Below are 25522 nucleotides of genomic sequence, written 5' to 3' on the forward strand. Positions count from 1 at the left end.
TAATGACTGAATATAAATATTTAATATTTCTGAAAAGGCAATGTTAGCTACAAGGTGGTACCAAGGAATAACTTGCTTGACCCAAGACGCTGCTTCCCGGGAACGGAGTGGAGTGTTGGCGTTCCTGCTGCCGTATGTGACAACACTGTAAACTTCCACCGCATGGTCGTCTTCAATCCCTCCCCGCCTTCACTTAAGGCTAAAGATGTCATTCTAACCAACTCATATGGTATGATGAAATAAACTTTTGAGCTTTGAAAAAAATGTGTATGAATTTTTTTTGACATGTTTCTTTACAATTCACTTTTACTGCATACTTTCTGGTTTCCAGAAAGAAGGGTTCATGGGGCCATTCATGTATAACACGTTTTAGCACAGGGCAGGGGAATTAAAAAGTCTAAAGTATGTTATTTTAAAAGTTCAACTACTTTTAACTTGAGTGACCAAAACATCCATCTAGTGCATGTTTACACAGAAAAACATTGGAAGAGCAGAGCAGTGGAATGCCAAAATGCACCTTAGACTGTTAGGAACTGGCTCTCTAAAATGATTCTAAACTGAAAATAACTAAAGATTTTGTACACCAACATTGAGGGAACATTATTTATTAAGTTGAAGTGGGCTGTGATGTTTAGAAAAACATATTGGTTGGCACAGTTCATCTCAATGTCATATATCTCTTTAGGGACATGTGTGCTGCCTTTCCTTGAAAAACTGGTGACCCACACATTTGGCTGGATGGCAATGGTGCCCACAGGTCAAACGTACAACTGGTACTTTAATGGTGCTTCCCAAATCACCAACATCTCATACAATGGAATGGTCTACGGCTTTCGGGTAAAGTATGCACACTACACTATAATCCAATGTTAATATATAATGGATATTTTATGGATAGCATGTAGTTTGTAACATTAAGGGCCCTATTTTAACGATCTGAAACGCAAGTGTCAAAGCGCGAAGCGCAAGTAAGTTTGTGGGCGGGTCTCGGCGCTGTTGCTATTTTCCCGGCGGGATAAATGGCTCTTGCGCCCGGCGCAAATCTAAAATGGGTTGGTCTGAAGTAGCTTCATTATTCATAGGTGTGGTTTGGGCGTAACGTGAAATAAACCAGAACTTCATCCAACATTCCCTTTAAAAGCAGGTGCGCAAGTTCCATTATGGATTGCTATTATTATGGCGTATTTACCAGGCGCACGCCAGGAGCGGTTCACAGCCAGGAGACTGATGTTCTTGTAAGAGCAGTGAAAGGCAGAGAAGTTGTGTTGTATGGGGATGGGAGAAACCCACCCAAAATAGCGTCGGTTAAACAGGTGTGGGAGGAAATAGCCACAATTTGTCAGATGTCCTTATATACACGTCTTGCCACTATTTGGCCAACAGGTCTGATCCTTAATTAGCCTATTAAAATTAGCCTGAATAATTTGTAAGCTAGATTTATGCCTATTTTTTCACATCTTCGTGGCACACCACAATGATTTCCGTCATCTCACGTGTTAATATTTTTTAGTGTAACAATTTATGATTTGCAACTGTTGCATCTGTGTAGATTACATGAGCAAAGTGTATGCACGTTGTGCACGCTATACATTATGGTCAAGCATGCGCCCTTAAAATAGCATAATGAACAACGCGCAACGCGCCACTGACTTTAGACTAGGTTTTTTCTGGTCAGTGGCGCAATTGTTTAATGGAACAGCAAAATAGCACCAGGGATTGTTTGCGCCGGAACACGCCTCCTTTTTTGCGCTGAACCGCCCAGGGAGCGCAAGTTCATTCACTAGTTTAGCGACGTGCTTCTGTGGAGGGAAAAGCGCGCTTTGCGTGGGTGCAAAATAGGAATGACACATGCGTCGGTGTACAAAGTCAATTGCGCTGGGTGCAAGATAGGGCCCTAATTCGCTTTTATGTCATCACTGTACTGAAGCCAATGCAAATTATTAAAATATCTATGTTTTCTACCAATGATGTCATGTTACAGTTATAAACCTGAAGAGAAACATTTTCATTTAAATAATATTTTCAGAATAACTATTGTTCCAATGAAGCATGTTGAAAATAATCACAGTTTATATGCAGTTATAATATTATATATATATATTTTTTATTATTTAAATTTTTAAGTTTACATTTACTTTCCTCAGTTTGTAAACCCCTGACTTAGTGTATGACTCCAAAGACTTAAATGCTAAATTTACAATTTGTGCAATATATAACATGTTCATTTGTCTTTTTCTTAATGACAGCCAGAACATTATGTAATTATCAACCACAACCTGACCCAGACACCTGACCGGTTCCGCATCATAGACGACAGGAATGGCTCCTCCCAGCCCCTGAACCCCAGTGCAAATGTAAATGGGGATTGGTACTTCAACCAGACATCCAAAGACCTCTATTACATGGGTAAAACTGCTCATCTCTTCACTCTAGACATCTATGCTATCTATCTATCTATTCTTTCTTATTCTATTTGTTTCAGTACTAGTAGTACTGTGAAAAGAATGAAAGATTCAAATTTTGTGTCCACCACAGCATCTGGAAGAGACCGTGTTGTTAGCCGGAGGAAGAGGAACAGTGTGGACCGCTCGGTTGTAGACAGATCGCTAGACTTCAGAGTATATCAGTGTTACTTTCCCAACTGTATCCAACCTTTCACTGGTTCTGTAGTCACGCCAGCCAATACATCCAACACTGGCCGCAGACCTGCAAACTATGTGTATGTCACCACACACACTCAGCTAATTTTAATCATTCAATGATAATACTACTAATGTATTGTATCTGTTTACTTTGCTAATAAAACACCCTGTTGGTTTAGTCTCTGGTCAAATACATCATTTTGGAGGTCAAGTTCAGTGAACAACTTCAATGTGCCACAAGATGGCTCTGATGTGACTATTCCAGCTGGTAAGCAACTCTAATGTCAGAAATCCCAAGCAATGACAGAAAGGAAAAGCTATTCAAAAAGATGGCATGTCATTTTCATGAAAGCCTATAGTGGTAAAAAAAATCTAAATAATATCTCATTCTGTCTCAAAGGCATTTGGATGGTTGTAGATGTTGTTGTGCCCTCGCTGAACAAGCTGAAAATAGTTGGAGTTCTGGAGATTCCAGACAGAAACAACAACACCTCCTCCGGCAGTGTTTCTCAATACAACGACATTATTCTGAATGCCACATATATCTCCATTCAAGTAAGTACATAACTACATTCAAATTGGCATAGACATTTTAGGATCATTAGACCAAGTAGATCCAGACTCTTCATGTGTACTAATTTAGTTAATTCTCTATGCATCCATTCACTCAATCAGGGTGGACGTCTGATTGCTGGCTGGCCTGATGAACCCTTCAGAGGTCAACTACAGATCATACTGAGTGGAAGCCATTCCACACCAGACTGGATATTGCCATCTGGACTAAACCAAGGATCCAAAGTGCTGGGTAAATGACCATAAATAAAAGTCAAGATATCTTGTATGGATATCATTATAGAGCATATTTGCATTAGAAATGTTCCTATTAATCGTCTGCCTTGACTTTCAGGTGTGTTTGGATCTCTTGACCTGTATGGCATTCCACACAATGTGTATCACACTAAGCTTGCAAGCACGTCCCAAGCAGGAAACAGCACTATCTCACTACAGGAATCTGTGGACTGGAAGGTCAGAAGCTTTTTTTTAAAATGACAAAAAAAACAGAACAGACAGATTTAGAAAACTATTGAACCTGCTTGTGTGATTTGCAGATGCCATTTAGATTCCAAGCTCTGTTTGTTCTCAGAATCCTCTTTGTTTGAATGAAAACACTCTTTTATTACCTGCAGGTTGGGGATAAGATTCTGCTGTCCACCACCAGCTATGACCCTTGGCAGACAGAAATCCGCACCATCACTGCGATCACAGATTATGGCCGCACACTGACACTGGACCAGCCTTTATCATACACACACATTGGTTAGTCCCCCTAGATCCATTATAGCAATAACAGACATTGTGCTGTATTGATAAGCTGTTAAATATTGTTCAGAAGCTAGGCTGGTTAGATTTTTTATTACATTTAAGTCTTATGCTCACCAAGGCTTCATTTATTTAAACAGGAAGACTTTTCCATTTTAATATATTTTTTAAATGTTATATATTTGTTTCCTGATAAAAAATTTCCTTCAGAAATCATTCTAAGATGCTGATTTCTTATCATCAGTGTTGAAAACAGTTGTACCCTTTAATTTTTTATGCACACCATACACTTTTTCAGGATTCTTTCATCAATAAAGCTTAAAGACAGCATTTAATTAAAATAAAAACATTTTGTAAAACTGTATGTTTTTACAGTCACTTTTTTGCTTAATGCATCCTTGCTAAGTATTAATTCATTTAAAAAAAGTTCTTACTGACCCCAAAGTTTTGAATGGTAGTATATAATTAAATAAATGCATTAGATTTAATTTTAAATGTATCTGATCATATAGGGGAGAGTTACAGTGTGCCAGGTACTTCAGGAAGTTATCAGCTTGCAGGAAATGTGGCTTTACTGACCAGGAACATCAAGATCATCGGTCAGGAGTATCCAGAAATGGACACACAGTCTTATGGAGCCAGAGTTCTGGTGGGAGCCTTTTTCAGCGGAGGAATTGATTTCAGAGGTATAAACTTTATCAAAATCTCATGTTTGCTCTCATTCCTGAAATACAATCAGGACAAATTATAGGCTACACAAAATCATAAGGTCCATTCACCTGCAGGAAAATGAGAGAAAGCTGAAAAAAAAAAATCTTGTCTTCTGAGCAATTCTCTTTTTTAAAGAAGTGCATGTTGATTTAATATTTTTGTATTTGCACATAGCATCACTTGCTTTCCAGCACATTGTGAGTAACAAAAACTGCTGATGATACTTTCATCACAGGAAAAGCCCAGATTAGAAATGTTCAGTTCTACCACACCGGGCAGGAGGGATGGAACGACCTGTCAGACCCACGATACTCTCTGGTGTTTTTTAACTTAGGAGGGGTGAGAGAAAGTCTTAATCAGTACATGCTCATTCTTTATCACATTCACACATATTCCTGTCAATTACTTATTGTCACAATATTTTTAGGTGGATGGTGAATCTTACATCAAGGGATGTGCTTTCCATGATGGCTTTGCTCCTGCTATTGGTGTTTTCGGGACAGATAGACTGAGTATCGAAGACAACGTGATCCATCACACGGTTGGAGAAGGTACAGATTCAGTGGTAGCTTCACTCTTCAATGTTAACACAAAAGGAAAATACTATTTAACAAATTGTAATTGATATGCTGCAGGGTGATATAATTTAACATTACGACTATTCTGTTCTGCAATTTCTATACAAATTTTCAAGGAATCCGAGTCTGGGGCGACAGAAATGTGGTCCGGAGGAACTTGGTTACAATGACACTGTGGTCTGGATCGTATAATGGCAGAGCTGAGGAATTCAACTTGGAATGGAATGCAGCCATTGAGGTACCCGTTACAGAAAAGTACTGTGATCAGATGGTAATACCATGGTACTTTGTTATATAACAATGCCATATACTGTATATTTACCACGACTTAGCTGCCCTTGAGCAAGGCATCGAACCCCCAACTGCTCCCCGGGCGCCGCAGCATAAATGGCTGCCCACTGCTCCGGGTGTGTGCTCACAGTGTGTGTGTGTGTGTTCACTGCTCTGTGTGTGTGCATTTCGGATGGGTTAAATGCAGAGCACAAATTCTGAGTATGGGTCACCATACTTGGCTGAATGTCACTTCACTTTACCATGTTATTTACATGGTGATTCAAGAATACCATGGTACCGTACATGTCTAAAAAACATAGCATTGTCATGGGATATGTCTAAAACTCCACAGTACTTTTTTTGTTAGTGACAACAGAGAAAAACCTATTTGCCATATAATAATCAGTAAATACCAGATAAAGAATTGATGCATTATTGTTCATTTTCTAGGTGAGTGAGGCAACCAATGTGATTCTTCAAGGGAATATTGTTGCTGGCTATGAACGAGTGGGATACCGGATTGATGGAGAACCATGTCCAGGTATATAAAACTACTGTATTAGTCTAGATATAGTATGTATAGTGTGAAATGATGGAAAAGCATGCACAATTAACAATGACAGAATATCATACCAATGCCAATATCTTGTACATCACTAATATGAACCTTTCATGTTCAGTATTTACTGATTCAATTATTTCAACAATGTCAATGTCAGGATCTCCAAATTCGGTGGCACAGTGGAGCCAGAATGAGGCACACGGTGGTCTGTATGGACTCTTCATGAATAAAGATGGACTTCCTGGTTGCTCTCAAATCCAGGGATTCACCGTCTGGAGAAGCTTTGATTTTGGCATTTATGTCCAAGTATGATAAATGATCCACAAATTCCTACTATGATTTTTAGTTATACAAATGATTTATGCTAGTATAGTGATTATTGTTTTAAAGAAATGTTTCCTCCTCACTTCCAGGTATCCATGACTGTTTTAATTTCCAACGTCAGCCTGATTGATAATGGAATGGGAATCATGTCTCTAATCTACAGTCCTTCCTCGCTCAGCCACGAATACTCTGACAAAACTGTCCGTGTACAGGTGAGGAAGCACTATATGTCTCTTCGGCAAAAACTAAGAAAGCATTCTTTTAGTGATATATATATATATATATATATATATATATATATATATATATTTTTTTTTTTTTTTTTTTTAATACATCACTCCAGGGTGCCCTGATTGTAGGCAGTAGCCCCAACTTCAACTGTTTTGACAGTCTATCCACAACTATGACGTACGTTGCACTCAGCAGAAGTCACGAGGCCCCACGTCCTCCTAATGGTACAATATATACAGTATTGTATTACAGGATCATCCATTCACTACTGAATACATTTCTTATAACTGATCCAGTAATGTAACTGCATTTGTATGTTCAACAGGTGGCAGGTCTGGAATTTGCTGGCCGACATTTGAATCGAACCATAACAGTGGACCAAAAAAACCTCTCCCTGGACTGATGAGCTACAACGCCATAGCTGGTATAATGACAGTCTCTGGTGAGTCTCCAAATGTGAAAGAATCTCCAGTTTAAAACCTCCTACAGCTGACGAAGATCTCACGTAAAAAGTAATTACCGTTGTCTCTTTCTGACTCCAGACACAACTTTTGTTGGGTTCAAGAATGTGTGCACAACAGAGAGAAATTACATGTTCATGACCAACCCAGGAAATGAGGATCTACAACATCCAATCAGTGTTGAGAGGATTTCCAAGATTAACAGCACAGAGGACTCTCTAGCGTTCATTCATCGGCCTGATCTGGGGTAAACTGAACAATATATATAGGCTTTCTCTCACTCAGAACTGCACATTGGTACCATTAATGGAACAGCATGTCACCATGAATATAAAAATTGTCCCCAAAAATATGAAATTTGTGATCATTAATCTAGATAATACTATTTATATTATTTTATAATATATTCTATTTGTTGAAAACTTTTATATTGGATGCGATTTATCGCGATTAATCATTTGTCAGTGCTAGAAAATTTTTTTTTTTTAATATTGTTTAAAATATTGTTTATTCCTGTGATGGCAAAGCTACATTTTCAGCATCATTACTCCAGTCTTCAGTGTCACATGAACCTTCAGAAATCATTCTAATATTCTAATATGATTTGCTGTGTATAATGCTGTGAAATTGTATTTAACTGATAACTTAAAATGTCCTCATAACATTGCTTTAAGATAAAAGTGGCTGATTTCTTTCTTTCTCTTTTATATCAGCAAGGTGAACCCTTCGGACTGTGTGGACATGGACTGTGATGCTAAAAAGAAGACTTTTTTGAAGGATCTGGACGGCAGTTTCCTGGGTGCGGTGGGAGCAGTGTTGCCCGAGTCTGAGTACGAATGGAACGGGGATCCCCGGCACGGACTGGGTGATTACCGCATCCCCAAAGTCATGCTCACCTATCTCAATGGCAGCCGGATACCTGTGAATCAAATCGCTCCTTACAAAGGTACATCTGAGCTCTAAGAGAGAGTGCTTAGAATGATGGAGTTGCTTCTAGCATTGACGTTGCTGGTTTCCCTGTGCAGGTGTGATCAGAGACACTTGTTCGTACATGAGCACCTGGCAGAGCTACAAGTGTTTTGGGCTCAACTACAGAATGCTGGTCATAGAGAGTCTGGACGCAGACACAGAAACCAGGCGTCTTTCACCTGTAGCCATCCTGGGGGACAAATATGTGGATTTGATAAATGGTATGACTACTGCTAATTTAACATCTACCACAAGCAGAAAAGGATGTGTATTAATGATTTTTACAAACTTCCTGTGAATATCTTGTCACAGGCCCACAAGACCACGGCTGGTGCGCCGGCTACACCTGTCAGAAGCGAGTGTCTCTATTCCACGCCATTGTTGCCACCAATAAATCCTTTGACATCTATTTCACCAGCACAACGCCACAGAAGCTGAGACTTATGCTGCTAAATGCTGAACCTGCAGAGGTTAGTCAGTAAGATGGATGATAAAACACAGCATTTACAGGTCACACAAAATTTGAAACAATAAAAGGCATAGTAAGAAAAAAAAAAAACGAATGAATTTTTTTCCCTATTTATAATTTATTGTGTATTGTTATTAAATTTACCTTTTCTTTACATTTAATCTTGTTTCTTTTTTTCTGTATGTTTTGTTGTATGTATGGAAAAAAAAATTGTGCTTATACAATATTACAATGGTCATTTTATTGAATTTATTCAGTATACTAAAGCACTGTATTCTACACTAATCTTCTGTTGTCCTCAGGCTGTTAGGGTGGCTATATTTTACTCAAACCCTCAGCGGCTGGATGTGTATGTTAACAATAATTTGATTGGTCCAACAAATGCTCAGTGGAACACAGACAAAACTGACTACACACTGCGTGAGCCAACTTATACAGGTAGAGTACAGCATGATAATTCATGTCAAACAGCTCCTCCTGCAGGCTATAAGACCAAAATCATTTTACAACAGATCACAATTCCTATTTTAAATCCTCTCTACGCTCCTCAGGTCAATATGTTCCTGGTTTCAACTCCGGTCATGGCTCCAACTTTTTTGACCCAGACTACAAAATGATGAACGTACTTCTTCGTGGCTCAGAGCCGGTCCAAATCCGCACCTCTCCGGTTCTCTTCCTGGCCTTCAACCTCCCGGCCATGACTGAGGCGGAGTTCTTCGGGGAAAATCTGGTCAACAATCTGGCTGCATTCCTGAAAATACCCCCAAACAAGATCCGAATCACCAAAATCGTCCGAGAGGGAACTAATGCAAGGCGGCGGCGCTCAACAGGACTGACAGTGGAGGTGGAGATCAGGGAGCCTCCCGTCCAGAATTCCACCAGCAACAGCACTGGTTAGAGCCGGCATCTACAGTGTGCTCAAAATAATAATAATGATAAATACAGTGTTTAGTCACAATACAATGTCTGAATTTGTATATTTACATACATACCGTCTACAGAAGACGACCATCAGTTTGAGGTCCTGAAGAACATTGCTGATGATTTGGGTCGAGCTGCTGTCTCCGGCAATCTGAGTCAGTCCATCGGCTTCAATGTGTCGTCCCTGGGCATCATCCCTCCTCCTCCCTCTTCCAGTGACCCATCCTGGAATGATGTAAGATTTTATTTCATATTTTATGATATCAAGCACCCTTTAGAAAGTTGATATTGGTGATGTTTTATATATATATATAATACATTGCTTTGTAATTGATTGACCTACATTGGTATCATCTAATTGTGTACTTAAATTTAACAGCTAACAGCTTTCAACCTAATTCATTACATAACTTTCAATCAAAGATATCTGACATTATCAAGTTGAATTTGTTCTGACACAGTTTAGAGTTCTTGTTTTATTTTATTACCATTTTCAAAACTATAGCGAATTAACTGTGAAAATGTAAGAAATTTTGCAGGTGTCTGAATAAATCTTGGTTTGACTGTATGTGAGAGTGTTTATATATAAAATCCCTTCGTATACATTTAAGTACCGCGGGTCTTTTCTTCATTTTAACTGTTTCTCTCTCAGGTGGCAACTCAGGAAGTGACCCGTGAGGACCAGCAGGTGGAGACGGTCAAGACGGTATCGTCCCTGGTGATGGTGGTCCAGCCTGTGGCGGGATTGGCCCCCGGGCCCCTCAGCGTGCAGCCCAGCATCATGGCTGTAGACACAGTGGTGAGACAGACACTTCCTGATTTCATTAAGAATACCTAAAACTGTAGTTTTCACCTGGTATCGAACAGGAGGAGCCTTTTTGTGCATCTGTTTCAGGGTGACTGCGTGTCTGTGGGTGTGACGACTCTTACCATGTCAGCTGTGCTCAAAGATGCTAATGGAAATCCGGTAGAGGGACTTCAAGGAAACACCACCATCCCATTCAGCGGCTGCTGGGCCAATTACACTGATTTAGCCATCTTTACAAGTGGTGGGTTGTCTTTGTTACACAAATTCATTTTTTGATGGGTTGCTGTCAGTTTAAGCATTTACAGTAATTTTTCTCCTTGTACCTCTTTCACAGGTGAGAACTTGAAGTTGGCCTTTACTCTGAATGAATGGAAGGCTGAGTCCAGATCTTTCACACTCAGAGCAGCTACAACGCCGTCTTCTGTGGTCGTCACCACAGAGAATCATGAATTCCCCAGCATCTTTGACTCCAGTCCAGCTGTCTGGTCACAGTCTGTGTATCTGCTCATGCTGCTGAGTGGTCTATTTCTCCTGCTAACGAGACCCTAATTAATCCCAACACACAGTGCACTCATAAATATATTACTCTTCTAATGATTTGTCTTTGTCTATAAACTACTATTGTTTTTCCATATGATCATGATCTGTAAGCCACAAGTATACATTCTTAGCAAATTCACTCATTATAACTGTAGAACAAAAACAACCTTTAACAAAATTAAATATTTAAATATATTATTTTTACTTTAAAAAATTATACATTTATATGCTTTCTTATATGCTTAATACAATTTCTTGCATAGTTTGTTTTTCTAAATACTATGTAGTGTAAAGTCAGCATGAAAATATGAGGAATAATAAACACTGTGATGTTCCATAAAAAAATAACAATTGTCAGTTTTGATTTCATGGTGATTTTAAATGTCTACAAACTATTTTCAGAGCATATTTACAACATGCACAACAGGACAATTCACAAACAACAAAAACATATGAATATGCATCTAATTTTGACCACAGCACAAGCATGGAAATATAATTCAAAAGCCTATAATTTTATCATATTTAATGTATCCAAAAGACAAATATTTTTTTCCTAAAAGATTTATAAGCCCATTCCTCTGTTTTATTAACATCACATCTCTTATTGTTTATTGAAATATTTTATGTATTATTCAACAATTGGAGGATGCTTTCTGTGTTAATGCAATAGAAAGAAAGAAAGAAAGAAAGAAAGAAAGAAAGAAAGAAAGGAGGACCACTAGAGGGAGATACAGTCCACAGAGCTCAATCCTCACACTTAACACCTGCCGAACTTCAGGATTAAAAAAAAAATTGTTCACATTCATGATGAGCTCAAAAGAAATAAATTAAAAACTTGCACATTTTTGTCACTTTTCTTTTTTTTAACGATTGTTCCGTATTCTACATAAGTTGCATTCGTATTTAAAATGCTATGTGGTACCCTGGTTCTAATAAAACATTATAACTAAATAAACCAATATAATATAAGACATACACAAAACTGTTCTCTGTTCTTCGCGCATATTAAACGTGATTCCGACATGGGGGACAGTAGCATCATCTGAAAGCTGTGTAGGAGGCTGAGGTCTTTAAGGTCTTTCAGAGGTCTTGTTGTTTGGATTGAGCTGAGCTAATAAAGTCATGACGGTACTCGAGGCAGTTCTTCAGAGGAGCTGCTCTCAGTCTGCACTCCTCCACACACACACACACACACACACACACACGTGATGTGTCCGTGTTTTTCCCAAGCAGGTCCTTCATTTTTTCTTGGCCATTTACAAGATGTGTTCTAATGGAGTCTCAGGTGTATTTTTGACTTTTGCGTTGCTTTTGCCTTTTCTTGGCGTTCACTCAATAAATCCTCTGTTTCCAACCGCATCCAGAGGCATGAAAGTGTCTAAAACTGTTCCTGCCGATGGCCACAGAAGAGCCAAATACAGCAAAGGTACATTGTCAGCATCACAGTTATCAGGAGACGTCCAGTCACAGCGGGCGATCAAGGATGCAGTTGAACCTCATGATTACATGATCTCCATCTACAAGACCTTTTCCGCGGCTGAGAAACTGGGAATCAACGCGAGCTTTTTCCGCTGGTCAAAAGCAGCAAACACCATAACGAGTTTTGTGGACGAGGGTCAAGGTTAGTTATTTCTTTCTTATTGGATATAAGGTTTAAATTACGTCATAAATAGTATTTGTTTCGAGTTTTCAACGAGTGTCAGAAAAATTAGCTACTGTAGTCTACTAGCTACAGGTGCGTTTGAGAAGAAGGAAAAATGCTGTTTCTTATTAGACAAAGTACGAAAAAATTACTGTTTGTGTTATATAATCCTAATTAAATATTATTTAATATCCTTAATCACCTAGGCCATCAAAACAACTTTTGACAAATGATCCGAACTTTATTTTTATATTCTAATTTTCATAAAAAATAGTTTTTTTTAGACACTTTATTATTAATTTGTTGCAAAAAATTATATTACAGATGCATTTGAGAGAAAGTAATATTTAATTAATGTTTTGGCCAAAAATTATACTGCTCAAAAAAAAAAAAAAGATAACACTTGTGGGTTACATTGTGTTGTTAAGTGTTCCCTTTATTTTTATTGAGCAGTATATATATATTATAGGCCTAAAAGCAATCAATCAAGAAGAAAATACATTTCCATCTTTGTTGATTGAAACCACCTTTTCTTCTGCATCCATATGTTTTATATCTCTGTAAACTGATATTGTAAATACTGTACAGCCGCTAAACACTTGTCCTCTTTGTTCCAGATGACCTTTTGAACTCCCCACTGTGGAGGCAGAAATACTTATTCGATGTATCGACTCTTTCTGAAAACGTGGAGCTCTTGGGTGCTGAACTGAGGATATACACAAAGATCTCCGGAAGCTTCCGAGCGTCTGAGACGGGCCCGGTGGAGATACAGCTGCTCTCCTGCCAGTCGCACACGGTCCTTGATTCCAAAACCTTGGATCTGGAGGACGCGCATAAACCGAAATGGGAGGTTTTTGACGTATGGGAGGTTTTTAAGGAACGTCGGCGCCACTACCATGGTACGCGCTTCTGTCTGGAGCTCAAGGCGACGCTAGATAATCCTGAGAGGGAAGCCGACTTGCAATATCTTGGATTTCACAGACATGGCCGTCCGCAACTAAAGAAAGCCATATTGGTTGTTTTCACGAGGTCTAAAAAGAGACAAAGCCTTTTCTATGAAAAAAGGGAGAAGATAAAGCTGTGGGGTTTGGATAGTCTCGGGAAGGAGAAAGGACCGCACTCGAAGCCCCGACGGAGAAGACGGACCACTTTACCCAACCGTCATGGCAAGAGGCATGGCAAAAAGTCTAAATCTAGGTGCAGCAAAAAGCCTTTGCATGTGAATTTCACGGAGCTGGGTTGGGACGACTGGATCATCGCTCCATTAGACTATGAGGCCTATCACTGTGAGGGAATGTGTGACTTCCCTCTCCGATCTCACCTGGAGCCCACCAATCATGCCATTATACAAACTCTCATGAACTCCATGAACCCCAGCAACATGCCGCCCAGCTGTTGCGTCCCGTCCAAACTCAGTCCCATCAGCATCCTGTACATCGACGCAGGAAATAACGTGGTATACAAGCAGTATGAGGACATGGTGGTGGAGTCCTGCGGCTGCAGGTGATTGTGAAGTTCAAATTAAAGAGGACGTTTCAATAAATATGTCTTCACAACACTGCTGGAATCCTCAGCTGAAATGCTATGCTGTAATATGATTTTTGGACTGGAATCAAGCACAGAAATATTCTTACATCACTCTTAGTTCCATTTCACTGGACAGTTTTATACTTAAATTGTTTGTGTGTACAAGAAAACTTCACTCCTACAACATGTTCCTGCTTTAAATAACTGTATTTTATGGACTGATATGTAAAAAATAATAATAATAATTGTAAAGGTACAAATGTTAATTTATGTTCAGTTACACTAAGTTATTTTCTCTTTAAGTGCCATCATTTATTCAGTAATAATATTTCACACATATAAATAAGCCATTTTAGGTATTGTATCTATCTACCTCATTGTACAAACTATGTTATTGTGTAAATATCTTCCTCATCTCATGAAAGGTTTTGTAGATATTTTATAAAAAAGTATGAACCACATTATTCCTTCAATAAAATACCATAAAATTAAATATTTCTTCTTGAACATTGCCTTTTTGTTATTGTTTGCATTCGCTGGATAAGTATTGAACTGAATTACTATCAGTTGCATAATAGAGAACAGTAATGATTGTTTTTAAAATTTGAATGTTTATTAAATGAATGAATATTTTTAATCTATACACTTATGTACAAAAGTTTGGGGATAGCAGGACTTAAAAAAAAAATTATTATACTCTTAATCAGCAAGGACACAATTGATTAAAAGTGACAGCTATGATGCTACAAAATATTTCCATTTCAAATAAACGTTTTATTCATAAAACAATCCAAAAAATTTCTTCTTAAAAAAAAAAAAAAAATGTATTATGATTTTCACTAAAATATTCAACATTGATAATAAGAAGAATTTTTTCAGTATATTAGAATGATTTCTAAAGGATCATGTGACCCTGAAGACTGGAATATTGATGCTGAAAATTAAGCGTTGCCATCACGGGAATAAATTCCATTTTAAAATATATTAAAACAGAAAACAGTTATTTTAAGTGTAACATTGCTCAGGATTAATATTTTAATTTTTTATATACAAAAAAAAAAGCACCGGTGATTTGGTTCCTCCAAAATATAAAAAATATCTTACAGACCCCCAACTTTTGAATAATAGTGCACCCCAATAAAAACATGAATAATATCCCCAATAAAGGCAGGAATAATGAATTGTGACCCTGGACCACCAAACCAGTCTTAAGTGTAAATTTTTCCATTTTTGAAAAGTATTCTGTCACAAGCTAAAGGTAAAGATCCAGTATACACCATGCAAACATGCTGCCAGTGGTAGATTATTAACCGGAGTGCAGCTCCCAGTTCTCATCTTTCTACACTAGTACTGGTCTGAGTTACACAGTAAGAACACTAACTGACAAGTGGGATGGGACAGAGCAAATCAAAACTGGCTCTGTCCTCAAGAGAAAATATCTGGCACCCTGCTTTCATTTATGCCAAACTGAGATACAAAGATCCGAGGAATCTGTGTATCTTCCCTCTAAAGAGCTGAAGGGAGATAATTGCAGTGTTTAGCAAAGGTGAAAACGGGGTCAACAGACACTCAGCACAGCCTTCTTTGGGTGGCCTGTGTGTCTGCGTGAATAGAGAGGAGCATGCGCACACACACAAACACACACACACACACACACTCAGATCTATAAAAAGAGAAAACAGTTGAACGGCTCTGACCCTGGTACCAAAGTCGCATTCATTCTCTGTCTGGGAAAAACAAAATGACAAAACCCAAGAATGCTAACTTAAGACTAGGCTTGCTTTTACCCCGAGGTCAAAGGTCAAGCATCCTTTTGTCTCTCGCCATGTGCGTTTAACACATCCAGTAAAGAGAGAGGAAGCAATCATCGCTGCAGAACAAGAGAAAGGAATGAGCTTGATGCTATTACACCAGTTCTCTCTCTCTGACACATTGTCAGTCCTCGCTCGCCCGTAAAACACATGAAGAAATAAGACACACAGCTGCTGGACAACAATGGACTGGAATGTCATGCGTTTCTAAAGGACATCTGTGGATGGACCGAATGCTGTGATTCAGTGATGGAAGCAGTCAATGTTATCAACTCACATTCTGCCCTTCATAAATCAGCATTTTTAGTTCAGTTGTAAAGGGATAGTTCACCCCAAAATGAACACTGGCATTCATTTCTCATCCTCATATTGCGTCAAACTCATATTTTTCTTCCAGTTCAGTCTCATTAGTAACTAAAGGTATTAATATATTTATATCTAAATATGTTTGTGTGTTTGCACACAGACGGGAAACATGCATTATTAACATGATGACAGAATCTAAACTATACACTGGTTGTGTATGAACAACTCTATAGAGATGTAGAACAATTACTCATCCTTTCAGATTCAGAAAAGGTATTGGTGAAAATATATTAATGGTTATTGTGTTTATTCACTGACATTAAAGATGCCCACTTTCATTAAATTGATTTATCTATTTTGATATTATAACATTCATTCTGTTCTGTATGACTTCAGGTGCTGCATTCAACACTTTTTAAAAAAAACTAAACAAAAAAAAACTATAATAATAAACTGAAAAAATGTAGTAAAAAATAAAAAATATATCGTTTTTAATAATAGTGTGTGTGTGTGTGTGTATAATGCAATATATAGATTTGTACCTTTCAGAATCCTATACATTTCTAAATATTTTAGATGCTTCAGTTTTGGTGCTGTCAATACATGTACATATTTGTAAGTTTGACATCAAAGACATTGTTTCATTGTTTTTGGCTGCTGAAAATTCAGCTTTGCATCACAGGAATAAGTTACATTTCCAAATAAATTAAAACAGAAAATAGATCCAATACATCAACAAATGCAGCCTGGATGAGCACAAGATACTTCTTTCAGTATCTTCAAAAACACATACCACACCCAAACTTTAATGTGTAAATTAAAGCTTTAACAAAGCAAGTGGCTTTCAATAATAAAAGTTCTCTACATTTCCCAAATTGGCTTGTGACAATACATAGAAATCTAAAAATGAAAAGTGTGCCAGAGATTTCATGTATGATCCAAAGCTAAAAATCTGATTGTGTCCTATCAGCTAATAGTGTCATTGATTAGCCGGACTTAACCAGTGACACAGACACTGTGACTGCTGTGTTTGTCAAGACTGTTTGCTCTGATTCAGTCTTTGTCTTCTGTGTTTGAAGAGACTCATGTCAAAGAGCCAAATGCCAGCGACCTACGAGTCAGCTCAACGGATGGAGAGCAGAGAAAAGACATTTGTAAAGTCAACATCAGAAAGGAAAGTGGAACGGTGAGTTTCGATGGTCGGGCGACACTAAAAGAATGGAAGGCTACAGGTTAATGTGCTCTACTTAGCCTCTGTACACAAACGACCGGTGAAGGATTAGCTCGGTTAACCCAACCCACATTCATCAGATAAGTTAGTAGACTGTCAGATGATCCTGTAACACTTGATCACTGAATAACATGCACTTATTATGGGACATACAAAGACTATTGCTCGAACATAAAAATATCATTTTAAGCAGGTGTAATATAATGCAAGATGGACTACAACAGTTTCAAATGTTCCAAGCTTCTATAGATGACCTTCATAATCTCCACAAAGCAAGACGAAAAAGCCTCTCAGTGAGGTTCTGCAGGTCACCACCGACCCAACAGCTCTGCACCATCTATGTGCAGATGTTTAAAATAGGTAGCGCTCAGGAACATCTGGCTTTGGTTGAGGCTACTGTGGTGCTTCGAATACTGGGTTTAGTTATACATGGATTAGGCTACTTAGTGGACAACTCTGAGTCAACGCTAGACAGGTCTGACCCCGGCTCATGTGTTTGGACTGAATGATAATCAGACCTCTGGACCTCTTTTACACATTAGAAGCAGAGCTGATATGACAGGGGCTGCAGTGTCTCTTTACAGTGGTTCGGTGGAGAAAATGTGAAACAGATGAGGGGAGTCTACAGTGAGGCTTTCTCTCGGTCTTAATTAAAAGTGCCTGTCGAGGACGTTTGGAGAGAGTTGGGCTCCCAGATTTGCACATCAAAAGGAAATGACACTGGACACTGGGTTACCCATTAGCAGAAGAGTTTTATACAAAGATCACAGGCTTTCATTTGGCAGTAATGACCTACAGATTGTCTATCCCTAAACGTCCTTCACCTTGTCACAACAAGAACCAATCGCAGGTAAAACAGTGTGTTAACCAACTCCAAGCCCTTTTATTAAAAAGAATAAGGCCTTTCTGTGATGTCATGGCTGGTGAGCGTTGTTGTGCAGCCTTTTAATGGCAATTTTTAGTATTTACTCGACAGTTTCCTGAACTATTTATAATACTGGTCAAAGCAATTGGTTTTCCCTTAGGATTTGATCGAATCCATATTCTGCAAATCAAATGTAACTTCTTTCTAAAAAGCTGACCTCTTATGAGTTGCAGAGTCCAGCAATAAACACCAGGACTAGTCACTGGTTCAGTTCAGAATGGAATATTAAATATCATGCATAAAAAAAATATAAGGAATGATTGAGTCTTGCACAACTGTAGTCTTGGAAATAATATATACTTGTAATGTAGCATTGTAATTCAAATTTGTGAAGAAACGTCAGTGAACCAAGACAGATTGTCGTTGAAGAAACTTGACAAATTAATTCTGCTTTATTTCACTTAAAATTGAAGGGTAAAACACATTGCATTGTGGGATACAGTGCCTCACACAGTGTACGATGTTGCATACTGTGTATGTTTATTTGCTTTTAGAAATTAATAATTTTATTCAGCAAGGATGTTGAATGATCAAACGAGACAGTAAAACATAAAAACATTACTTTTTTTTTGTTGAGGGTTTTTTGTTGGGGGGGGGGGTGAAAATATTGTGCAGCACAACTGCATCATCATAAATGTCATGACAATAATATTTCCAGAGCACCAAATCAGCATACTGGAACAATTTATAAAGGCACATGTGACACTGATGGATGTTGAAATTTAAGAATAATTACATATCGCTAAATATTAATAGTAGTATGCTAGTATACTATTCCAAACATAACCATGTCACCCAATAATTATTTTCTTGCATACCAAAGTGACATTAAAAAAAATACTATAAAAAAAAGTCTCTAAAAGCTATATTAGCATTTGTGTGCACTATTATTATATCCTTTGATCACCATACAAACCTTCAAGATGTTAGCATGAATTACATGCCGCGAAAGTAAAGAGGAACTTTACGGTCAATAAAAATCAGCAAAATGTTCATTGATTGTGAAACCCTCAGTTCTCTGGAGGAAACCCAAAACCTATCCCGTTCTTCTGGGCCAGTCTAGTGTCTGAATCCAGAAAGGAAAAGGAAATGGGTTATGACATGAACAGGGTGGAAAAGGAAGTGTTTTTGCATTGAATTAAATAGGGGGAGGGGTTTTAAAAGGTTCGATTTACCTACACGCACAAAGATCCATATGTACACATACACAGACACACTCATGCCCACATAACGGCAGGTTAATACTTCTGTAAAACCTGCTTTGTCAGGTACTTTCTTAACTCCAGGTGTGGAATTTCAAGATTTTTTTAGGGGATGTTCATTTTTTTTTTTATCAGTAGAAACCCCATCATGCAATAAAGCCTCTAAGGTAATATGAATCATATTGTATGTTACTTATCAACTTAATGGGTAGCAGCCTTCTCTGATACTGGTTTGGTATCTTTGGCCAACTAATCTACAAAAATACACTGATAACAAATATAAAGAGCAGATTTCAGCAACGATCTTGATAGGTCAAAAACACGTGAAAAACATGCTTCCAATTACAGCTCGCCAACTGCCTCCAGAAGGACATTAGTAAGGAAGTGTACAAAGGATATGATAAAAAGTACTTTAACATCTTGAAGTTAGAAATCTAGGATAAAACATCTGAGGAAAGAAAATAATCTAATTTTAAACAGATAAAGCTTGAAGTATGGAACTCTCCGTTTTAGATCACATACTGATTGTGTGACTAAAATAGTGTTTTATTTAAAAATCCAGCTTGAGCTAGACCATTCCTTACCCTGGAGAACTCTGGGAAACATTTATTATAGTTACTTCCAGTTACATGTTACTGCTGTAGGTAACAAAGGAAAATTACAGAGAGCCCACAAACTGTACAGAATGCAGCTTCTGAAGCTTCTTCATAATAGCAACCCTTTCCATCACAGTGCATATTAGTGTCAAAATATTTAATAAGGGTCAACTAATTAGTTCACCCATTTTTTATTCAGAAAAAAAAAATGTTTCTTAATGCAAATATAAGATGAGGCTGTGAATATAATCACATGTACCACGTTTATGATACATTTCTGCCTTTTCTTTTTTCTTTTCTTTTATCTTAATCTCCAGTATTCATTTACTTAAAACTTTTACATTTAAACTGCATGGCAATGTGAATAGTACATAAGTTCTCCACCTAAGTACAAAAAAGAAAAGAAAAAGAAAATCATATGTATTTTGGATGGACACGACAACAAAATTTTCATTTCAAATAATGTCAAAAAAGAGGCAGGATATTTTCTAAGTTACTGAACTGCTGAAAATTAAGACAAACCATCAAGATAATTTCCTACACTTAGATTTGAAAACAACCCTATAAAACACTAATATACACCTCAAACATTGTTCATCAATGCCACTTTATTGTTGGTTAAATGCTGCATCAAATGACATTGGTGTCAGCCACACAGCATCCTTCCTAAACAAAATAAAAAAGTCCAAAAAGATTGTCAGAATGAACTTGAAAGGCAAGCACATTTACACATTACCTACGCAGACGCATGCAGTCATGCAAGCACATGCACACAGCCAGAGCAAAGACAGAAACTATTTAGCATGCTAGACTGACCACAAGGTTCAGGCTCACCCAAATAACCTCTAGGTGTTGATTGCTCAAGGAGACCTGATCCTGGATCAGGGAGGCCATTCCCATGAAGATTTAAGTATACACTTGAAAGCTGCTCCAACAGGTCGCTTGTAGAAGGTCAGGGGGGCAATTGTCTGGTGGTGCTTAATGGTAGAAAAAAAAAAAAAAAGGAGTCATCTTAAATGGGCCACAGTGAAACTTGTGGCCCACTACTGGAGGAATGCAAAGAATTCTAGGGGTTAAAGTGGTGCCAAGAGGTGGCAGACACCGACACGGGGCTCTGGAAGTTAGATACAATGTCACTGCCTCACCATCACTCAACATTAGCCACCGATCTTTCAACACCTTGTCCCCCCTGTGGGTATTAACTGTTGTTGGTTTACAGAGGGGGGGGGGGAAACATTATGCTCATCATAGCGATGATCGTCTTCAGAGTCAAAAGCAGAATATTTAAAATTTGCCGATGTGAGTTTTACCATCAAAGAAGTGTAGCTAAATCTAACTTTACTACTGAACTACCTGAAGTTGTGCAAAAAAAAAAAAAAAATGTAGCTCCATTTTGGGTTGAGGAGGCCTAAATACAAAACTTGCACTCTGGAGGATTACCTAATGTTATTTTCACCTCTGTTAGTTGAGTGCTTCTCAAAGCTGTGAAAACATATGTCATCATGCCGCCAGGGCCAAATATTGTAATTATTTTCCAGAGCAAATGACAGAAATTATTTTCAAGTTTGGCCACTGTGCATAAGCGTTCATTTATTCGGTCTCTTTATGTTTTCACAAAACGGAAATGAAACATTCTAGAACTTGACATGCATGTTCTCTTCTCTTAAAATTCTTCCTTTGACATCACATTCTTCTTCTGCACTTCAGAGGCCATGCACTCGCCTGGCCCGCTGACACGGCCAACGTGTTATTTCCTCCCTGAGCTTAAACTCATGATCTAACGACCTGCCTTTGGTCCAAAGTCAACACAGAGCAGAACTTGTCAATCATTCGATCCACTTCATTGGCATCGAGGCTTGATTGGGCACAATTAGCCCTTAGAAACAAATGACATCAATCTGCCCTGGATTTCCATTGAGGGAGACTGATTATTTGCTTTAACCTGGTACGCTGATTTCATTTTCACCCCTCTGTGTCCCCTGGGGGATTAACAAACATTGGAAAACATGTACGACTGACATAAGATCCTTTGGCCTTAGCTAGAGAAATGTTCAAATGCAATTTGGCCAAACCCGAAGGGAGTCCAAACGCACAACAATTTTGGCACAGCTAATACACTGCCTTGAGATTTATTTCAGTTTTTCTATGAGCTGAGTAACACAGAGGTACCAGTTGATATGCCTACATCAGACAGACCACCAGATTATGAACTCCTGTGCAAACCAGCATCAGTCAGATTGGCTGTTGACTCTGTCCAGAGACATACATTATAAATTAAAGGAATGTGAATAAATAAAAAACTAACACTTTACAATAAGTTAACATTAATGCATTAGATATTATAAACTTACAATGAACAATATTTTTTTTTACACCATCTATCAATCTAGGTTATGTTAGTTTATAAATAAATAAATAAACATTTAAATTACAATTGTATTAATGTTTAAGATATTTCACTAAAATAATGTAAGGAATTTAAAATATACTGTATAAATTAACTACATAATATAAAAAAACATTACCAATCTAGGTTAATGTTAATTCATAAATGCATTAAAAACATTTAAAGTACATTATACAGTTTATATAATTATAAATTAACTATATAATAGGAAAAAAATAAATGCATAAAATGATATTAAACTAAATTCTGTAAGAAATGTTATTTTTTAGTTCATGCATAAACTATGTGCTAGCAAAACGATCAAATTGATTACATGAAGTACTTTGTAAATCGCATATGCCAACATTTGCAGTAGAAAGAATCCAAATTTAATAAATCATTAATAAAAGCATGAGTAGACAGAGGGGAATGAATAATTGTGTTAATTTATTTCCTATTATGTTTTTAAATTCATCGCATTAAATTAACAGCCCTAATTTAGAAGAAGCCCTAATGAAACTAGGAAAAATCCAGGTTTAAACTTACTAACCGTCATGCAAACACTAAGTTTCATGTTTATGCACAGGGAATTACTAATGGACCATAGTCCATTAACTATGTGGATTAATTCCAACCACGCAGTGTTATGAAAAGGCCAACACAGAGACTCTAAACTCGGGTTGTGGCACTTTCTCTGTTTGGCTGCGTTCTGTTACAGTAAAGAGGACACTGGGTTATGGTAGAGACATACCAGAGTAACTGAGTAAATACAAACACGCAGGGCATTCACACCGAGCTCTGAAAATGTGGGCAGAGTTCGCTGCGGACAAATTTTACGATGAACAGTAGCTGTTATATGTTTTTTTTTACTTTAAACTATTTCCCAGGTATTAAAACAATTGTTTTGATTGCATAAGTAGAATTAGTCTGGCATATTAAGCACTAATTGAATATGCAAGAAAATAAAGTTTAATATATCAAGTTAAAATGCCAGAAAACTTCATCCAAGTATGATTACTAGTGAACACTTATAAAGATTTTGCTGATGTATCAGTACCATTTGGTGAAACTTTTACGTCATTCACACTGAGCTTTCTTATAAAAAAACACCAGTCAGATGCTTGCCGTTTATTGGGTGATGATGCTCGGGCTGAGATGACCACACCCCCCGGCCTGTATGAGGGTCTGTGTGCGGGTGCACTGACCCAAGGTAACCCCCGGCTGTGTTCTGAACTCTAAAGAGGTAGATCAGAGCTGGTAATCAGAAGCTCAGCTGTGAAAGTCCTAATGAGCCTCAGAGACAGCGGTAAAGCAAAGTGAAAGTCACCTAATGAGCCAATAGTAATCTATGCCTGTCCCATAATATAACAGAAAAATGCAAGTCATATTTTTGACAAGCAAACACTTATAATTAATTTAATTCATATAAAATTTTTCATATAAAAGGTTTTTCAGGGTCAGATAAATACATTCCACTTGTATCCTACTACTGGTGAATTGGATGCTTGTGTATGGGATGCTTGCTCCCATCCTCCTGTGGCAGCCAGGCTCCAAGGCAGACAAGCGATCTCAACTATTCTTTTATTCTGTGCTTAACCTATGACAATAAAGCTCTGTTTGTCTTTTTCACCTGCCTCAGCGTTGAACCTGATAGCACTTCAAAGTCCCACACTGGGGACAGTGATTAGATGCTTCAGGTGCTGCTTTTCACTGGGCATTAAATGCCAGGGCTGTGTTTCACCAGGTGAAGCATTAAAAGACACATGAATGTCTTTTTTACTCATTTAAAATAAACTACAACATACAGGGGTATTGACAAAAAGCCAAGTTCACAAGCTATAGTCATTTGTCATGAAACGGATAGAGCTACAAAAACCAAAGTATGTTATCATAACACTATTTCACATGCAGCCTACTATCTTTTAAATAATTTGAATAGTATTGAGCATAAAGTGTATACTGCACACTGTAATTAGTATATTCTAATATTCCATTTCAAACACAATCAAACACTGACACATTTCAGCGTTTCTCAAAATAGTTTGTGAGCAGTTGTTATAAATGTTACATGATCTTTCAACTTCACCATGTAGCTGTTGCTATAATTATCATGAACAAGAGACACATAAGCATCACTGGTTTGCATAGTGTGGGTGCCCCCTAGTGAAACACAATAGCAACTTAAATTGCAATTTCAACACCTGTCACAGACGGGGCTAACATAATAGATGACAGAGACAGTGCAAGTATCTTTCGGTTAAAACGGAAATGCATTTTAGTCTGGGACTAGGCTTAAGACTTGCAAATTCACTAGCCATCAAAGCCGCTTTAATAATAAAAGACCCATTTAAGATGGCATTATGTGAAAGTCAACTACTGATTTACACGTGTAAAGTTATTAGAAAAAATTGAATTTCCTGCAGCTAAATATATTTTTTCTGTCATTCAAACCTGCAAGTGCTGAACCTAAAAATAAATTTTAAAAAAACACGTTGATTGTGGCTGGCAAAGGATAGCTGCAGGTCTAGTGCTTTGATATGTAGCCCTTAAAACTGAGCTCAGTGAAGGACGGAATGACAGTGCTTTGACTATGATCCTATCAGCCAATATGAATAGGCTACGCTTAAAATGGGTAAACTTGTACTCTTCCCATTTTCTTGCCAATTATAAGTTATAATTCATTATAATAATTATTATTATGAATACAACATATACAAATATCTGTTGTAATGACCAACAACTGTCGGTTAAACTCACAGTTCTCTGATTCAAAAACATTGTCCATGTGTTGCTTATGCAAAACTCGAGCTCTTCACAGCTGCATGGAGTTCAGGAGTTGACACGTCACTCAACAGGTGTCAATGAAGTCACGTGCTTCTAATCTGCGTGTTCTCGTAGACAGAATCCAGTAGAGGGCAGTAAAACATTACACGTTGCCTTCTTGTAAGGTTTTATTGGCCATTGGGCAGTGTTGATACACAGATTAGATTTTCATAATAATAATAATAATAAAAGAAAAGTGAAATGGTTGAAATAAGCATACTAAGGGTAAATACTGTGTTATAATTTATTTATTTGATATTG

General features: G+C 37.7%; 2 protein-coding genes and 2 long non-coding RNA genes across 6 annotated transcripts in view; 2 read left to right on the forward strand and 2 right to left on the reverse strand.

The window, feature by feature from the left end:
• Nucleotides 1–11171, forward strand: part of pkhd1l1.1 (PKHD1 like 1, tandem duplicate 1) — a 35292-nt gene extending 24121 nt beyond the window's left edge. For all 3 annotated transcript variants that reach the window (XM_052584250.1, XM_052584251.1, XM_052584252.1), the window contains 28 exons: nucleotides 38–229; nucleotides 686–837; nucleotides 2247–2406; nucleotides 2536–2719; nucleotides 2822–2910; nucleotides 3043–3197; nucleotides 3318–3447; nucleotides 3550–3668; nucleotides 3830–3959; nucleotides 4475–4648; nucleotides 4909–5012; nucleotides 5101–5224; nucleotides 5368–5489; nucleotides 5975–6065; nucleotides 6244–6392; nucleotides 6500–6622; nucleotides 6754–6865; nucleotides 6967–7083; nucleotides 7184–7349; nucleotides 7816–8048; nucleotides 8128–8292; nucleotides 8384–8541; nucleotides 8843–8978; nucleotides 9092–9433; nucleotides 9542–9696; nucleotides 10114–10260; nucleotides 10357–10510; nucleotides 10604–11171. In XM_052584250.1, the coding sequence (XP_052440210.1) occupies nucleotides 38–229; nucleotides 686–837; nucleotides 2247–2406; nucleotides 2536–2719; nucleotides 2822–2910; nucleotides 3043–3197; nucleotides 3318–3447; nucleotides 3550–3668; nucleotides 3830–3959; nucleotides 4475–4648; nucleotides 4909–5012; nucleotides 5101–5224; nucleotides 5368–5489; nucleotides 5975–6065; nucleotides 6244–6392; nucleotides 6500–6622; nucleotides 6754–6865; nucleotides 6967–7083; nucleotides 7184–7349; nucleotides 7816–8048; nucleotides 8128–8292; nucleotides 8384–8541; nucleotides 8843–8978; nucleotides 9092–9433; nucleotides 9542–9696; nucleotides 10114–10260; nucleotides 10357–10510; nucleotides 10604–10818 (4298 nt within the window). In that variant the 3' untranslated portion in view covers nucleotides 10819–11171. The remainder of the gene's footprint in view (nucleotides 1–37; nucleotides 230–685; nucleotides 838–2246; nucleotides 2407–2535; nucleotides 2720–2821; nucleotides 2911–3042; nucleotides 3198–3317; nucleotides 3448–3549; nucleotides 3669–3829; nucleotides 3960–4474; nucleotides 4649–4908; nucleotides 5013–5100; nucleotides 5225–5367; nucleotides 5490–5974; nucleotides 6066–6243; nucleotides 6393–6499; nucleotides 6623–6753; nucleotides 6866–6966; nucleotides 7084–7183; nucleotides 7350–7815; nucleotides 8049–8127; nucleotides 8293–8383; nucleotides 8542–8842; nucleotides 8979–9091; nucleotides 9434–9541; nucleotides 9697–10113; nucleotides 10261–10356; nucleotides 10511–10603) is intronic.
• On the reverse strand, nucleotides 8775–9682 carry LOC127979106 (uncharacterized). The gene is made up of 2 exons (XR_008158726.1): nucleotides 9533–9682; nucleotides 8775–9447 (listed from the first exon to the last, which is right to left on the reverse strand). It is a non-coding gene; the product is annotated as an uncharacterized LOC127979106 (long non-coding RNA).
• Nucleotides 11172–12003: 832 nt separating the features above from the next.
• On the forward strand, nucleotides 12004–14605 carry gdf6b (growth differentiation factor 6b). Its single transcript, XM_052584253.1, has 2 exons — nucleotides 12004–12433; nucleotides 13072–14605. The coding sequence occupies exons 1-2, from the start codon at nucleotides 12076–12078 to the stop codon at nucleotides 13959–13961; spliced, it is 1248 nt and encodes a 415-aa protein (XP_052440213.1). The 5' UTR covers nucleotides 12004–12075; the 3' UTR covers nucleotides 13962–14605.
• A 5400-nt stretch (nucleotides 14606–20005) lies between these two features.
• On the reverse strand, nucleotides 20006–25318 carry LOC127979652 (uncharacterized). The gene is made up of 3 exons (XR_008158830.1): nucleotides 25196–25318; nucleotides 20887–21029; nucleotides 20006–20718 (listed from the first exon to the last, which is right to left on the reverse strand). It is a non-coding gene; the product is annotated as an uncharacterized LOC127979652 (long non-coding RNA).
• Between the last annotated feature and the right edge of the window lie 204 nt (nucleotides 25319–25522).

Source organism: Carassius gibelio, chromosome B19 (assembly GCF_023724105.1).
Source record: "Carassius gibelio isolate Cgi1373 ecotype wild population from Czech Republic chromosome B19, carGib1.2-hapl.c, whole genome shotgun sequence".
NCBI lineage: Eukaryota > Metazoa > Chordata > Actinopteri > Cypriniformes > Cyprinidae > Carassius > Carassius gibelio.